The sequence below is a fragment of the Condylura cristata genome, unplaced genomic scaffold (genome assembly GCF_000260355.1).
Source record: "Condylura cristata isolate star-nosed mole 26May11 unplaced genomic scaffold, ConCri1.0 scaffold00007, whole genome shotgun sequence".
Classification (NCBI taxonomy): Eukaryota; Metazoa; Chordata; class Mammalia; order Eulipotyphla; family Talpidae; genus Condylura; species Condylura cristata.
In genome coordinates this window covers 34,288,421-34,302,855 of record NW_004567108.1, presented here as the reverse complement: position 1 = coordinate 34,302,855, position 14,435 = coordinate 34,288,421, and the positions used below count along the sequence as shown (strand labels likewise).

At 36.8% G+C, this 14,435-nt stretch overlaps 1 protein-coding gene across 1 annotated transcript in view; it reads right to left on the bottom strand.

Moving 5' to 3' along the window:
* The window catches only part of ARSB (arylsulfatase B), a 122,954-nt gene that overhangs the window by 104,874 nt on the left and 3,645 nt on the right, over window positions 1–14,435 (bottom strand). Inside the window, exons 3-4 of the mRNA XM_012721763.1 lie at window positions 10,574–10,764; window positions 4,068–4,275 (exon numbers count right to left, since the gene is read on the bottom strand). Coding sequence (XP_012577217.1) covers window positions 4,068–4,275; window positions 10,574–10,764 — 399 coding nt within the window. The remainder of the gene's footprint in view (window positions 1–4,067; window positions 4,276–10,573; window positions 10,765–14,435) is intronic.

Genomic DNA, 14,435 nt, shown 5'->3' with positions numbered 1-14,435 from the left:
ACGCTTTGAGGTCTCTTTCATAAAATCATTAATCTCATCCATGAGCACTCCACCCTCATGACTGAATACCCCTGAAGTCCCATAGCATCTGTCATTAAGATGCCAACATTTGAATTTTGGGTGAAAACATTCAATTCAAAGCAATGGATTTGGGCAAATCACTTAGCCTTAGCCTCTAAGTTTCAGCTTCCTCATTTATAAAACAGGAATAACAAAACCTATTTCATAAGGTTACTTTGAGTTTTAATGTAGACAATGTTAATGATAATGAGAAAGCATACGAAAAGTTCTGTCCAAGCCCTGAGCATGCAGTTATATTTAATAAACAATCATCATCATTATTATTAACAAGCTCAAAACAAAAAAACAAAAAACAAAACAGGCACTGTTGCTGGAAGCAAAGAAAGGACTTTAAAGAAAATAAAAATGCAACCAATAATTGTCTACAGTACATATATTAAAAAGCAAAAATGGAATTGTAAAAATATCTAACTGGTAATGTAGAAGCACTCCATAAGGCTGAGGAAAAGAACAAAAAAGCCCTGGAAATGATGAAAGTCAATTCAATACCTCAACCTACTAATTAGAGATATCTTTGAAAAATAAATCAAGCAGAACAGAAGCAATAACCTAAAATATGAATAAGGAAAACTTCCCAGAGTGGAAAATAATTTCAGCATGTAGATCGAAGGGGTCACTACATCTTAGGCAATATTAATTTTTAAATATTTTAAATACCACACCTAGATATAATTCAGCAAAAAAAAAAAAATTAAACTATGGAACTAATTTAAAAAAAAAATAGTTTCCAAAAATATTCCAGGAACTACCTTAATCAGAGAGATATTTCAAACAATCTGTAAACTGTTCCAGTGCATAGAAAAGATAGAAAAGCCATTCCCAACTATTTTATGAAGTAAACATGACCAAGACAATAAAGCCTCATAGAGAAAAAAGAAACTACCAACCCTCATTTTAATTTTTGAATTAATGCAAAAATTCCAAATTAAACTCCATCAAACTTAATTTAGCTGTATAATAAAAATACATACACATGATAAAACTGGATTTTCCCAAATAAAACAAAGATGGTGTAATCTTAATATACATATTAAGAAGTTACAATGTCAGAATATGACTATAAGGGAATACAGTCTCTGTGAGAAAGTCCAAAAATTATTTTGGAAAATTTAAATATAGGATGTATATATAATAGTCAGCTATATATTTAAAATATAGCTATGTACATTTGAAATTATATAATTAAAGAGATAGACTGATCTTAAAACACTGCTTTCATTCAACCCTCATATAGCACGAAAAAAATTTTACTTCTTCCCATGTATAGTTGCTTCACAGCTGCTGTCACAAAGTCATTTTGAGATACTTAAGCTTTCCAAAGTACCATCTTCACTCCTGTCAGAGTACTTTTCAGTCTAAGTATGATACATTTTGCACATATACTTTCATTTCAGGAAATCATTTATCCTTATATAAATGTGATCCCTACAACAATGGCTTGTTTTATAAACCTTTAACTACCAATTCTTGAAATTGTGACGACATTTCCCAGGAACAATTACTAAATCAGTATTAAATATCTTGGTCACCTTTTTATTGATTCTTTCTAGTGACTTCTATAAGCATTCAATACCAGCACTGATCAAAGTACTTTGCCAGATGTTCAAAGTAAAGTAAATTGAGAAAGAATATGAGAGCTCCTGTAAGGACTTAAGTATAAAATGCCTCACTCTTTCCTAAAGGGTAAGAGTTTTGGGGAAAATGTTATCTTATAGTCAACATTTTCAAAACAGGGGATTCTAGGAAATTTATAGTACTTGTACAGCACTGAAGCAATTGATCAAGGCTGCTCAGAGTAGATGTCAACCAGCCCTGCCTAAATCTCAATAGATCAATAAGGCAGTGCCATGGGAAGAGCTTCTAAGTCACGAGGTCCAATATGAACATCCAGGTCTTCATCTCAGAGGCAGAATATGCAGTGGAGCCAGAAAGGCTGAAGCCTGCCTGAGTGTAAGACCACAGGCAAATTACTCAGCCTCTTTGTACTTTTGTTCTCACATCTGTTAAACGGTACAATATTAGTGCCCAGAAAATTAACTAAATTAATTCATGTAAAGCACTTGGAACTATGTCTTATACATAGTAAGAACTTGATAAATACTAGATTCAACAACCATGCCTAATTAAAAATAAAACTACTCTTGGGCCCTGCCTGCCGGCGCAGCGGGTTAAAGCCCAGCACTGAGAAACTAAAGCCACTTCAGCACCCGTTCGATCCCCGCCTGTCACGGAGGTGACCCACATGGTGTGGCAGACCTCTCCTGACCCGCCTGCTGCTCCCCTCAGCAGTGTAATACTTTATTAGTTGGCCTGTTCTGCTCCCCGCTCTGTCTCTGGTGAATCTTCTCATGGCCCTGCACCTCTGGCCTGGACCCCAGCTCTGTATGCATAAATAAATAAATCTTCAAAAAACAAACAAAAACTACTCTTTTAAAAAAAGTACCTTACATAGTTACTTTAAAGTAAAGCTCACCAGATGACAAGTCTTGACCTCATCTTAAGAGTTTCCAGTCAATTTTTTTTAAAGTTTTAGTCAAGATCACTTGGGATCTTCATGAAAGACAGATGAAAATAATGACAGTAATGACTTTAGGAGGAAGAGAGACATGTTGGGAGTCTAAGCAAACATATATAATGCATTTACATACACACACATACCTACACACACACACACAATTAATAATTACAGGTCAGGCTCCAGAGAAGTAAGTTATTACACATAATGTAAACACAGAACTTCACAGAGAAAATAAGAAACAAGTCTTGATAATTGAAAATATTGTGATTGCAATGAATTCATTTAAAAAGGTCCTAAAATAATGTTAAGGTGATTTCCCAAACAGTGGAAGAAAATACGTGATGAAAGACACTAACTAAGGCAGTTAGAGAACAGATAGCTAATTCTTCTTTTTTTTTAATTTTTAAAAAATATTTTATTTATTTATTTTTGCATAGAACCAGCATGCAGACCAGAGGTCCAGGGTGTGAGGACTCACCAGATATAGAGAGGGGAGCAGAGCAGGTTGATCTACGAAATACACTGCTAAGGGGAGCAGCAGACAAGACAGGAGAGATCTGCTGAGCCATGTGAGTTATCTCCCTGGCTGGGGATCGAACTCTGGTCATAGCAGTGATACTGCTGAGATTTAACTTTTAGGCCACCTGGGAGGCCTATAATTCTCTTTCTTTACAGAGAGAGAGAATAGGAGAAAGGTGTGTGGAGAGCCAAACACTTGTGAAATAAATTAGAAAATTTTCTGTAAAAAAAGATTTTTGTTTTCAGATAGGAAATGCTCTCTGAGTAAGCAGCTTAATGAATAAACCAAGATTTACACACAAGGAATATCAAAGGAAAATTTTAGAAAACTCTGTCCAAAGGAAGAAGGTAAATCACATAGATAAGAGATCAGAAAGCAGAATGGCCCTGTAACAATAAAAATAGTTTTCAAAATTTTTCTTTTTTCTTCCTTATCTGTTTTTTCCATAGTCAGCACGTATGACTTTTATTGTCAAAAAAATCTTAGTATAAAAAAATCTGTACAAAAGAGATTCTAACCTAAATTTAAATGTCACCATTTCTTATCTGTCTTCTTAAAGCCACAATCTGTCTTTCTGCAAAGATACAGAGACCCCTTTGGCCACAGAACTCCTATTCACTGATGATGCCTGGACTGCAGAAACTGCTGAGAACAAGTCACTCTAGAGATTCACTGCCCAGTGTTCCTGCCTATGAATTTATTCAGTGAACAAATGCTTATTTTCAAGCATATTCCGAGAATACTGTGATGTCTGAGAGAACTGGGGAAGGCCCATAATTCTTTTCCCTTAGGGACATTTTTCTATCCATTATTATCATGTCTCCACTCTTGCAGTTAGCATTTATTTTACTAAGAAACAGCTAAATGCTCTAATTTGTCTTCATTCCATTTATCGAATACCATGTCTCAGGCTTTGCCAAGAGATGATTTTTCTATTGACAGACTCACCTGTGGAGAAGATGAACACTGTGTTGTTCCAGAGTCCATGACTTTTTAAGGCTGCGGTGACATTTCCCACTGCTTCATCCATAATGGACACCATTCCTGCATAGTAATGCCTGTTCTTATCTTGGATAAAGTCATAAGGCTTCAGGTACTCCTCAGGTACCTGAAGAGGTTCATGGACAGACTGGAGAGCAAGGTAGAGAAAAAGAGGCTGGAAAGAGAGTTTGCAATTAGTTAAGAGGGCATGGAAGCACTGAGTATATATACATAAGTCCACTTGTATCAGTCAATAAAAGTATTATCAAGACAATCCACAGATTGGTTAGAAAATACTTGTAAATCATACATCTGGCCCTCCCTGGTGGCGCAGCAGGTTAAAGCGCAGCACTGCAAGCTAGCTGGAGCCACTGCAGTGTGAGTAGGATCCCCAGCCCCGGAGGTGACCACATGGCATGGAAAAACTCTCCTGACCCACCCGCTGCTCCCCTCAGCAGTGTACTTCCTCGGTCTGCCTGTTCTGCTCCCCACTATGTCTCTGGTGAATTCCTCTCGCCACCCCTGCACCTCTGGCCTGTACCCCAGTTCTATGTGCATAAATAAATAAATCTTTAAAAAAAAAAAAACATACATCTGATAATGGACTTGTACCCAGAATCTATAAGAAACTGTTACAACTCAATAATAAAATACAATCCCATTACAAACAAGCAAAGAATCTGAATATCTTTAGTTCACTAACAAAAATATGCAATAAAAATGAAAGATGGTCAAGTAGCACAAAAGATGCTCAGCATCATTAGTTATTAGGGAAGTAGTAAATCCAAATGACAGAGATACCACAACCACACTCATGGGTGGTTACAATGTAAAAAATGGAAAATAATACATGAGTATTTAGAGAAACCGGAATACTCGTACATTGCTGGTGAGAATGGAAAGTGGTACAGCCCTTCTGAAATTGTAAAATATAGTTACCATATGATCCAGCATTTCCATTTGTAGAGAAATGCAAGCATATATCCACATAAAAATTTGTACATGGATAGAAGTATAGCCCCTAATAGTTCAAAAGTGACAACTTTCTACGTGCCTACCAATTGATGAGTTGATAAAGAAAATATGGTACAATTTCAACAATATTATACAACAATAAAAAGGAACAAAATATTAACATATGATACAATAGAGACAAATCTTGAAAAAAAAAACCACTATGCTATAGGAAAGGAGTCAATTACAAAAGATGACATTTTATATGATTCCCTTTATATGAAATGTCCAGAGTTAGTGAATCTACGGAGACAGAAAGTAGATTAGTTGTTGCCTGGAGCTGTAGAGAGTTGGGGGAAAGGAATGACTAGTGACTACTGATAGGGACAAAGTTTCTTTTTAAATTTATACTGTAGTGAACTGAAGTAGACACTAAATTGTATACTTTAAATGTGTGGATTTTTACTTATGTCACAAGAAAAATGTTAAAATATAACAAAAGACAAAAAATAAATAAATAAAAATAAAGACCACAATCCCAAAATGTCCTAATAGGAACTGATATAAAAAAAAAAATCATTAAGTGCAACAATATATTTAATGTTGTCTAATTAATTGTACTATAATACTATGATAACCAGCATATGACAGAATATTTTCTAGCTCATTTGATGCTCAAAGCCACCACCCTATGTATATCCACTTTACAAGATAAATTTCCTGAGACCTAGAAAGGTTATATGAATTGCTTAATTTCACATTAACTACTGTGAAATTTCCGATTGTAAAGTGTGAATCTGTACCAAAAGATGTTTTAGCTGAAAAAATAACTTTCCTTCTTTAGGAGGTTAGAGGATTTTGATATTTTTATGAGAAAACAGGTGAATTCCATGTATTATAATAGCCTTTGATATAAGACCAAACACAAGGTGTGTTTAGTTTCTAAAAACTAAGGAGTGTGCTACATTACCTCCATGCAAAAATTAACATTTAACATTTAAATTTAACATTAGTAGTATTCCAGGTCAGCCTCTCCTTCTCAATGAGTCTTTCTGAAGGCATCTCCTCATGGTGCTCCTACAGCATTCTTTAATGAGTTGAAAACCCTCAAAAAGACAACTGGTTCAATCCTAGAGCAAACATATAATTCTGTTAAAGTATTTGAGGCACTTAAATGTCATAAATGACTGGCGGAAAGTCAGAAAACAGACTGGGTACAGGCGAGCCTCGTATTTCATCTTTGTTGATAATTGTTTTAAATTAGATATTTTATATCTCTGTGATGGATGAAGGAATGTTTATATATGGAGCTCAAACAGATACCCAAAAGATGTAGTTCAGATCTTTGGAACTTAAAAACACTTTTTCTCCAAAATCAATTTTTTTTAAAGATTTATTTATTTATTCATACAGAACTGGGGTACAGGCCAGAGATGCAGAGGGTGAGAGGATTCACCAGAGACAGAGTGGGGAGCAGAACAGGCAGATCGACGAAGTACACTGCTGAGGGGAGCAGCGGGCGGGTCAGGAGAGGTCTGCCACGCCATGTGGTCACCTCCGGGGCAGGCGGGAATCGAACTCATGCGCAAGCGGCTTTAGATTCTCAGTGCTGTGCTTTAACCCGCTGCGCCACCAGGGAGGGCCCAAAATCAATTTTTTAAAAAGCTATTAAATATCAGAGCTATCACTTTAAAACCTATTTCTGTAAAGATGTGGGGGAAGTGAAAAATGATGATAATGTAGCATCTATGCTTCATTTGTATATTATCTCCATGGAGAAACATTCCAAATTCCAATTCCAAAAGAATTGGCCCCTCTAACACACACACTTTCTACTCCAGTCATATAGGAATTCTATGTGTTGCCCCAGACTATGAAGATATTAGCCCTTTGTCATGTGCAGTGTGCAAATGTCTTCTTCTATTCAGTAGGTGTCTTGTCATCTGAGCCATGATTTCTTTCACTGTACAGAAGCTTTTTAGTTTGACGTAGTCTCATCAGCTGCTACCTTCATGGCAACACTGACTGTAAGTCTTTCAGGTTTCTTAGGAATATAAAACAGAGTTGGAGTTGTGCATCATGCCCAAATGTTTAGGTGTTACCTAAACTTGTTAGCATAATAGTAAGATTCCACTAAACACTTCTGCCCCTTTCTTAATATATCACAGGCCTCCTATGATACTCTAAATATCCTCCATGCTAAGAAACTTAATTTCAGTGAGAGAGAAAGACTTATTTTCATCACTTCAGTATATTTTTCCTAACTCAAACTACAAATTTTAAAAAGTATATGATATACTTTAAATTATTATTCTATCTTTGACTTTCAAAAAAGACATTTCTTTCCAAAGTGTGTCAGGGAAAATTAAGAGTATACAAATTCACATTTACTTTAAGAACTTTCTAGCAGATTCAGGTATATGCAAAAAAAAATTATTTTTCTTCTGCAAAGTGTTGTGGGGAACTATTTTTAACTAACACATTTTATGAATATGATACTCTCACATTTCAGTGTTAGTGCCAAGGGAATTAGCCCGTAGGGAGAGAGAAAAGATTCCTCAACACACAGCACAGCAGTTATTAGCAGTATCTCCCTGAGTCCAGCACCAACTATACTTCTGTTACAAAATAGCTCCATCTGCTTTCTCCCCTCAAATGCTCTTTAAATGGGCACCTTTTTAATTAGCTATGCAGACTGCCAGGGTAGTTCTTAAATGATTAGAATAAGTTGCCTATATTATAGTCTATATAGCACCTGAAAAATTAGCAAGAAATCATGTTCAACACTAGGATAAAATGGAAGTAAGTGCAGCTCCTGGAACTGTGTGATGCATCATTTTACTGAGAAATGAAAATGTAAATATCTGCATTTGCTGCCTTAATCTCTCTGGGACTATTGCTTGCCTACTAATTATTTCATTCATGGATATCTATCCACGAAGCCACTTTGAGTAGGTTGAGGATGCTGGGTACTGCTTCAGAATATTTCAGCACTCTCATCTGACTTCAGTAACGTGATCCATGAACAGCATCTTGCTAACTACAATTCAGATGGTGTGGGGACTCTGGGGGCCTCCTTTTCCTCAGTGCCTGTGCTTTCCCCACAAACCAGCTAAGCAGCCCACCCACAAAGAACTGTTTCACCCCAGCTGCTTCCTCTTATCCGCTTACTATTATGGGCCCTGTGAGAGAATACTCTATTGTTCCATAATAGGAACTAATTTTTATTGTAGGCGTATGACAGTCAGTGTGTAATTAAGTAATGTTAGATTGTGAACCCATTAAAAAAATGTGAGTTGGCCTCAGTTTTCCCCTCTGAGGGGAGTCAATAGTAACCACACATCAGAATCACAGGTGGGAGGTGGGGCAGAGAGGAATTAAATGCTAATTTCCACTACAGACAATAAATCACAAGATTTGGTACTGGTTCGTTTTATAAGTTTCCCAGATGATCCTAATATGCTATCAAGATTGGAACCATCAAGTTGAATCACATGCTATGGCTTATTACCTAAAGTCTTGGATATTAGCTGCAAACTAGGGAGATTTGTTAAATTACATTGAGCTCTGGAATCAAATATTGTGGGTTCAAATTCTCATTCTGACTCTCAATAGCAATGACCTTGAACAAGTTAACTTAACTTCTCTAACCAAGTCCCGCTTCAAAGGATAGGACAAGGAACGCAGTTCCCTTAACATTTTATCTTGTTCTTTGATGTTTTAGCTATATGTATATATACACACACACATGCCAAGTAATAGCAAAAAAACTGAGAACTTAGCCAATGATCTAACAATTATCTTAAATATTGGCTTAAGTCTAAATTTCAAAATATGCACAGGCTGACATATCTGAAAGAATGCTCCAATTACTTCCATGTTCCACAGCAAGCATGGTTACTCCAAAATGCAAATAGGTAAGAGTGATAAAAAGCCAAAACCTAAAGACAGATACCAGGGAAGAGCAGTAGGAGTTAGACTAGGCAAAGGCAGAGCCAAAAGCAACCACATCAAGAAGGGAGGCAGCAGCCACCAAGTCTGAACAGGCACATAAACTGGACTCTACACTGATCTGCACTAAAGACCTTTAGTTGCTGTTGAAGAGACAACAGGCAAGAGATTCAAAGAACCAGACACGACACTTTCTGTGATTTGCTATGTCAGGGTCCCATGTGTGAAGGACGAATTTCATAGGAGTGCTAACGAAGTTTGAAGGAAATGACATTGTAGTCCAGTGTCTGACAACACAATATTTGACCCCATTGAAAGACAGCACTCATATGCTAAGCCCAGAGACTATTTTTTAATTGAAGTAACTGGTTTACGTATGATTGAGAGGCACAGAATCACACACCCTCAGGCCACACCCACCACCAAGGCACCCAGAGTTCTCCACCATAGTCCACTGTGCCCCCTTCTCACCCTGCTCCCCACTCCCACCTCCCACTCCCCACAGTCCATAGCCAGTTTGCTGGGCCTTGTTATTGGCTTGGTTTTATCTGCTCCTTTGTTTTATTTCCTTATATGCCACATGTCAGTTAATACCATGCAACATTTGTCTTTTTCTTTTGGATATATTTTTCTTAGCATTATTCCCTCCAATTCTTTCCAGGTTGTTTCAAGTAGTATGAGTTCATCTTTTTTTAAATAACTGAGTAAGTTTTCTTTTGTGTGTGTGTGTGTGTGTGTGTTATCAAGGGATTGTAAAATATGTAGAATAACCAAAATAATCTTGAGGGGAAAAGACCACGTTAGAGGATCACCCTGACCCTAAAGCTATCAATCACGGAACAAAAAGTTTGAAATGAGAAAGTGTCATCTTACAAAGTGGCCTATTGTTTAAAAGTAAATTTACTAACTTTCACAGAATTACAATTTACAAAACATGCAAATAATACACCAATATGATTACATTTGTACTAAAATTCTGTACACACAGGAATCAAGTGCAGGGAGCACTTGCATGCAAATCACCCTTCAAAAATTTGTATAAAATGACCCTCTCTGGTGGCACAAGGGGTCAGGTCTCAGCACTATGAAGCATGAGTTTAGTCCATGGCCATGAGCTGACCCACATGGAGAGTTCAATCCCAGGCCAGGGAGGTGACCCACATGGTGCAACAGACCTCTCCTGTCTCACCCACTGCTCCCCTCAGCAGTCTATTTCAGTCAATCTGTCTGTTCTGCTCCCTACTCTGTCTCTGGTGAATCCTCTCATCCCCTGTACCTCTGGCCTGTACCCCAGTTCTTGTGTGCATAAGTAAATAATTTTTTTTTATAAAAGAACTTCTGTAAAATGCCAACATATGGATTTCCCCCACACCTATTGAATCAGATGCTTAGTACCACACTACAGGAATTTCTATTTTTACCAAGCTTCCAGGCTGATATTGATGTACTCTAAAATTTGGAAACTACTCTTCCTGTTTTTTCTAAAACAACAGAGGTCTTTCCTATATTCATCTGAAGAGATGCTATTTTAACCCAATTTTGATGTCAATGAAGAAGGCAAGACTTACTTTCTCAGGTGGATGGTGAGCTATGAGGTCCGTAGCCCTTTTGGTAAATATGTTTGTTGAATACATATTTTTATATCCTGTTGCAACTTCTTCACCATCTCGAAAATCAAGAGCGCATCGAGTGACATTCAGAACATTGATTAATGTACAGCGCTCGTGGGAGTAGTAATCTTCACTACCTAGGAGATAGCCTACAACAAGAATGGGAAATGAAAGTAGTCAGCATCGCATACAACTTGCTAAACAAACTAATGTTTCAGCATTTAATTGCCTAATGCAATTGATTACCCGTGACATGGCTAATCATATGACAAGGTTAATAAGAACAGCATCTTAACATCTCTATACTTGACAGCAGAAGGCATTAAAATGTGATTAGACAAAAATTCCAATCCACTGCTCTTTCAAGTCTTTAGAACATAAGGCTATATCATAACTCTCAAAGTGGGTGATTTCAAGTAAATGTTTTAAAAATAACAGCTCAAATTTAGTAAAGATAATAATATTTTAATCTTTTAAATCTACCCCGGTGGCTAAAATCGCATATGGCAATTGTGATATTTGAAGTTTTGACTCTGAGATGATGACATAAATGAATTCAGGGTTCAAAACAGTGTTGATGTTGACCTTGGGAGAGTATCTTCAAGGTTATTTATAAAAGCAGCTCCAGAAGGAATCATCTGTAGTCTGATGCTGACACCCACTGGTGAAAGACACAAACATTTACAAAGAGAGGATCTCTAGACAACTAAACAGAGCCAAAGATAGCACCGAAATTAGATTTTTCTACCTACAGTGACCTTATTTTCACTCTATATTTAAATGGCACCAACTGCTTATCAACCACAATTTAGACTTCAAAATGAAAGGAGTAGTTGCTTTTGCACATATTCTATATTTTCCTAAAATACTAAAGTGAACTGTGCTGCATATTATGATTCCATTTATATGAAATATCCAGAATCGGAAAACCCATAAGGACAAAAATAGCTTTCTGGTTGTCTAGAGCTGGCAAGGTTGGGGGGAGGGAGGGGGAAATGGCTAATGGGGCTTCTTTTGGGGACAAAGGAATCTCTGACAATAAATTGGAATGGTATTCACCCTGTGAATTTGTTTAAAGTTACTGAATTGGATACTTCAATTGTATAAACTATATGATATGTGAATTATCTCAATAAAGCTGTTAAAAAGAAACGGTTCTGATTGACTTTAAGCTATCTTCTGCTTGTTAACCTCCAAAGGAGGATGATAAAGCATGAGATTGCTCCCAGACAATCCTGACAACAAACTCCTTGGAGGAGAGGTCAAAGCTTAAAAGAGGCATTCCAAGCAAAACGCATATTCAACTCAATGCATAATTTGTTCCTAAGTGAAAAAGGAAAAAATTAGGATAAGCAGGCCCAGTTCTTTCCACAACCTTTTTCCTCTGAAAAGCCTCGCACAACTTTTATAACAAGTTAATTTCCTCCTTTTCCAGGATATATTCTGAAAACAGTGAATACCTTCATATTAAGATACATTTTTAAGAGACAGTTTTTCTCCTATGCATAAAACACAATGGGAAATCCAATGTGTTGGTAATTAGTAGTGACAGAGAAAGAAAAGCATACATAAAAAATAATTTTGAACCCTTTGAAAAGGTCTATTTGGGCTTTTAATAAATAACTGGGTATTAGAGATTACTTCAGGCTCTTTATTCAAAAATTGTTTGAATAAATTAGTTAAAAGATGTATGAACTATAAATAAAAGCAAGATACTACAAATAGGAAGAGTTAAGAAGAATTATTTATTCACATACTTTGCCAAATTTGTACCACGTAATCACATAACAGTCATATGGCACTTTTCTTAATATAGTGATTCACAAATCTGAACTTACATGGGAAGCCTAAAGAACATGATAGCCTATGTTTTTCCAGAAGAAATGAGGAAATAATTTTTAAACAGTCAAATCTTGACTTCCTTCTCTAACAGCTTTACTGAGATATAATTTACATACCTTTCAAGATACCCATTTAAACTATACAATTCAGTGACTTGAATGCATTCAGAGTGTACAACCAGCCCTACCATCTCTGACTTCTTTTGAACAGAAATTCTGACAACAAATTCTGTTGTCATACCAGTGACAACATGGTCATTTTACTTTGTCTCCAAATCTCTATTCTATGAGTATGGGGTGTGTTTTCATTGAACTCCTGTTAGACTTGTTAGTACTCATAAAAAGGTATCATTTCTACCTTTTGTCCAACTGAATTTTATATAACTTAGGTGATAATAGAAATTTTAAATATCTACAATCTTCCTCTTCCCAGTGTATGAGTATTGAACTACCTTTTAGCAAAGACATGATTGAAAACTGTCAAAGGCTACTTTTTCCCTCTAGAATTCCCAAGTTGACAAAGAGGACTTGTATTCAAGCCTCATTTTTAACAGCTACTTGAGGACACTGAGGATGTATCCAAATTCATTAAGGAAGAACACCATCGGGGCCTCACTAGTGGTGCAATGGGTTAAAGCACAGCACTATGAAGCAGTCTGCAGTCACTGCAGAATGAGTTCAATTCCCTGCCGGGGAGATGACCCACATGATACAGAGACCTCTCTGACCTGCTGTTCCCTTAGCAGTGTATTTCAGTATATTTGCCTGTTCTGCAGCCCACTCTGTCCCTGGTGAATTCTCTCACCCTGCCCCCCACACTACCTCTGGCCTATACCACAGTTCTTGTATGCATAAATAAATAAATCTTAAAGGAAGAAAGAAGGAAAGCCATGACTAATTAGTAGTGTCTGCTGGAGGACCCAGAAGGTGTCACGTCTTATGTCCCTGTATCTTGATCTTAACCTGGCATCCTACAAGCAGGACAGAACTGTGTTCTTCCACTGCACTGTTTTGCCACCACATAATCATTTTTTACTGAATGGACTTTGGTGTTTTGGCTCTAACTTGAATAAGAGGGAAAGCCATGAGAAAATCACTTTATTACTGAAATGATGTATTTGAGGCTGCTGTCCACCTTACCTCCTCATAAAGAAGAACTTTCACTTATGTTTAAGAGCCAGAAAATGTTTTACTCTTCCTGAACATATGGTTTCCATTTATCTTATAAATAATGTGATTCTTACAGCCTTTTCCTCCCTCCCACCCCCACCCCTCTGGACATAGGAAATCTCAAATCTCAGAGTTGAATTCAAAGCTTGCCCAGAGCCAGGCAGGTTTTTTGTAATTTGATAGCTTGAAATTATTCCATCTTTTTCTATTCACCATATTGTTTATTCTATTTATTTTTAAACTGTTTTGTTCAGTGTGTGCTCCTTTTTGAATATGGCAGGTTGTAAATAAATAGACAAATGAAAGGTAACTAGGTAGCTAAATAGCTAGACAGAAAGATAGCTCAATATGAAAAGAACTTGACAGAAAGACATACAGCCACTGACAAGACACATAAGACATGATTTATAACAGATATAAAGAGGGCACTAAACAAACTTTAGGTTTCACATTTATTTTTATAGAGCCATCAACTCATAAAAGACTTCTTTATTATTATGCTTCCTAATGCAACTTGTTATTTATCTTTTCATTCTATTTTTTTCCCTCCAATCTCCTGATTTCAAAAGTAGATCTCACAGTAGTGGGGGGGGGGGAAGCAGGGGAGGATAATGAAAAAAGAATTTTATCCATCATCTCCGGGGGGGCGGGGGGGGGAGAGGAGAAAACAACATTCTGAACCTCTGTAATGGAAATAATTCTCATATTGGATTTTGCCTTAAAAAATCAATCTGGGCCCTCCCTGGTGGCGCAGCGGGTTAAAGCACAGCACTGAGAATCTGAAGCCACTTCCGTATGAGTTCGATTCC